This window comes from Colobus angolensis, unplaced genomic scaffold (genome assembly GCF_000951035.1).
Source record: "Colobus angolensis palliatus isolate OR3802 unplaced genomic scaffold, Cang.pa_1.0 Scaffold93, whole genome shotgun sequence".
Classification (NCBI taxonomy): Eukaryota; Metazoa; Chordata; class Mammalia; order Primates; family Cercopithecidae; genus Colobus; species Colobus angolensis.
In genome coordinates this window covers 3,823,261-3,826,660 of record NW_012123265.1, presented here as the reverse complement: position 1 = coordinate 3,826,660, position 3,400 = coordinate 3,823,261, and the positions used below count along the sequence as shown (strand labels likewise).

General features: G+C 43.8%; 1 protein-coding gene across 1 annotated transcript in view; it reads right to left on the bottom strand.

Annotated features, from left to right (window-relative positions):
- Positions 1-1,319: 1,319 nt before the first annotated feature.
- Positions 1,320-3,400, bottom strand: part of LOC105504638 — a 78,384-nt gene continuing 76,303 nt past the window's right edge. Inside the window, exon 8 of the mRNA XM_011932145.1 lies at positions 1,320-1,480. Coding sequence (XP_011787535.1) covers positions 1,320-1,480 — 161 coding nt within the window. The remainder of the gene's footprint in view (positions 1,481-3,400) is intronic.

The following is a 3,400-nucleotide window of genomic DNA, read 5'->3' as shown; positions in this document are numbered from 1 at the left end:
TGTTCTGTTGCCCAGACCGGAGTGTAGTGATGTAATCATAGCTCACTGCAGCCTTGAACTCCTAGGCTCATTACTTCCCTCGGCCTCCCAAGTAGCTGGGACTACAGGTGCATGCCAACATGCCTTACTAATTTTTTTTTTTTTATACAGATAGAGTCTTGCTATGTTGCCCAGGCTGGTCTTGAACTCATGGCCTCAAGCAGTCCTCCCTCCTTAGCCTCCCAAAGTATTGGGATATTGGGATTACAGGCATGAGCCACCACATCCAACCCTAACACAGACATTTTAAATGAAGTTTCCAAAGATTTTTTATGACATGGAGAAAAGTTTATAAACATACAGTATAATCTGAACTACTTTTTTTTTTTTTTTTGAGATGGAGTTCTTGTTCCGTCGCCCAGGCTGAAGTGCAATGGCATGATCTCAGCATACTGCAACCTCTGCCTCCCGGGTTCAAGTGATTCTCCTGCCTCAGCCTCCAGAGTAGCTGGGATTACAAACATGCACCACCATGCCTGGCTAATTTGTGTACTTTTAGTAGAGACGGGGTTTCACCATGTTGGTCAGGCTGGTCTTGAACTCCTGACCTCGTGATCCACCTGTCTCGGCCTCCCAAAGTGCTGGGATTACAGGTGAGAGCCACCGCGCCCGGCCTGGAACTACATTTTTAAAACTATAGATCCTAACAGATTATTCTGAATTGTGGGAATTGGAATGATTTTTGTGTCTGCTCTATATTTCTCTGCACTTTTATTTTTTTTTTAAAGCAATGAGTATGTACCACTTTTGTAATCATTGTGCTGGGCTTCCAGAAATGAGCTACCACTGCAGGACAGGAAATACATTTTAAGGTGTAGTGGGATAAGGGAATACTCTTTCTTAAGCTAACAGCTACTGGACTTGAACTTCACCGGGTGGGCGGTGTATGGCCGTCTTGTTGATTGCTGCAACCTAGAACATAAAACATGGCCAGGCACACGGTAGGTGTTGGTTCACATTTGACTACCAGCCATCCAAGCAGGTTAGAAGACAAAGACCACCTTTTCATAAAGATGGAGCGAACCTCAAAAATGGAACCAAACCCAACACAGTGATAAATACAGTCATAGTTTTATAAAATAGGTGCAGGACTTTGGCCTTTAACTGTAAACCACATGGGCTCCAGTCCTGAGTTCCGGGATTGGGAGAGAAAGCAAACACAAGATTGTGGCTTTATCACTTGGGTTTGGGTTTCCTTCCACAAATAACTGAATGCTGTTGTTCATTACTGAGAGGACACTTTATTTCCTTGTGCGAAAGAGCATTTCAAGTCAAGGTAGTCAGTCACACTTGGGCGAGTCCCACTCACATAGGAACTGGGGGTAGAAGAGGTACTTTAAGTTGTACTCAGTTTGAGCTAAGCAATTAGCAATCTCCTGGTCACACTTGCACAAGACTTCTTGGCATTTGTTCTCTACCGGTCCTGGAAGAAGTGGGGAAACTGAGATTAGAGCAGGGATCTGGAGAGACTCAAGGGAAGCCAGTAAAGCAGGAGGCAGGACGGGTCATAAATTACATTGCTGAGATGCTTGACAGTTCACCATGTGATCTCCATTGCACCCGGAAACAGGTGATATCAGCCTCATTTTACAGAAAAGGAAATTGAAAGTTTCAAATGGAGAGTCCACAGCCTGCTATACTGCTCTTCTGCATCGACATTACACGATTTCCTTTTTCTTTTTTTTTTTTTCCTGAGAAGGGGCTCGCTCTGTTGCCCAGGCTGGAGTGCAGTGGCATGATCTCGGCTCACTGCAGCCTCCACCTTGCAGGTTCAAGTGATTCTCCTGCCTCAGCCTCCCAAGTAGCTGGGACTACAGGCACAGGCCACCATACCCGGATAATTTTTAAAATATTTTTAGTGGAGACGGGGTTTCGCCATGTTGGTCAGGATGGTCTCGAACTCCTGACCTCAGGTGATCCACCTGCCTTGACTTCCCAAAGTGCTGGGATTACAGGCATGAGCCACCATACTTGGCCTGATATTACACAATTTCTTTTGGAGATTCCCTTATATGAAAATAATAATAGTAATTATTTATTTTTTGAGACAAGGTCTGTCTCTCTCACCCAGGCTGGAGTGTAGTGGCAAGGTTGTGGCTCACTGCAGCCTCCGCCTCCTGGACTCAAGTCATTCTCCCACCTCAGCCTCCCATGTGGCTGGGACTACAGGCCCACCACCATGCCCAGCTAATTTTGTATTTTTAGTAGAGATGGGGTTTTGCCATATTGCCAGACTGGTCTTGAACTCCTGGGCTAAATGATCCACCCGCCTCAGCCTCCCAAAGTGCTGGGATTACAGGCACAAGCCACCACTCTCAGCCCATAATAATTTTTTTTTTAATTATTATATATTTTTGAGAATAAATATATTTTGAGAATAAATATATTCTCAATATACTAGGCATAGAAGGAACATGCCTCAAAATAATAAAAGTGATATATGACAAACCCACAGCCAACATCATACTGAATGGGGATGAGTTGAAAGCATTCATTCCCCTTAAGAGCTGGAACAAGACAAGGATGCCCACTCTCACCACCTCTATTCAGCATAGTACTGGAAGTCCTAGCCAGAGCAGTCGTGAAAGAGAAAGAAATAAAGGGCATCCAAATGGGAAAAGAGGAGATCCAACTACCTCTGCCAATGATATGATTGTATACCTAGAAAACCCTAAAGACTCCTCCAAAAGATTCCTAGATTTGACCAATTAATTCAACAGTCTCAGGTTACAAACCAGTAGCATTGCTATACATCAATAAGGACTAAGCTGAGACTGAAATCAAGAACTCAGTCCCTTTTATAATAGCTGGGGAAAAAAAAAAAAAAAGCTACCCTAAACATAGTAATATACTTAAGCAGGAAGGTGAAAGATCTCTACAAAGAGAACTACAAAACACTGCTGAAAGAAATCATAGATGACACAAACAAATGGAAATACATCCCATGCTCATGGATTGGAAGAATCAATATAATGAAAATGACCATACTACCCAAAGCAATCTACAGATTCAGTGCAATTCCTATCAAAATAACAACATAATTTTTCACAGAGGAGACAATCCTAAAATTTATATGGAACTAAAAAATAGCCAAATAGTCTGGACACGGTGGCTCACGCCTGTAATCCTAGCACTTTGGGAGGCTGAGGTGGGTGGAACACCTGAGGTCAGGAGTTCGAGACCAGCCTGGCTAACATGGTGAAACCTCCTCTCTACTAAAAACACAAAAATTAGTAGCCGGGCATGGTGGCAGACAACTGTAATCCCAGCTACTTGGGAGGCTAAGGCAAGAGAATTGCTTAAACTTGGGAGGTGGAGGTTGTGGTGAGCCGAGATCGTGCCACTGCACTCTAGCCTGGGC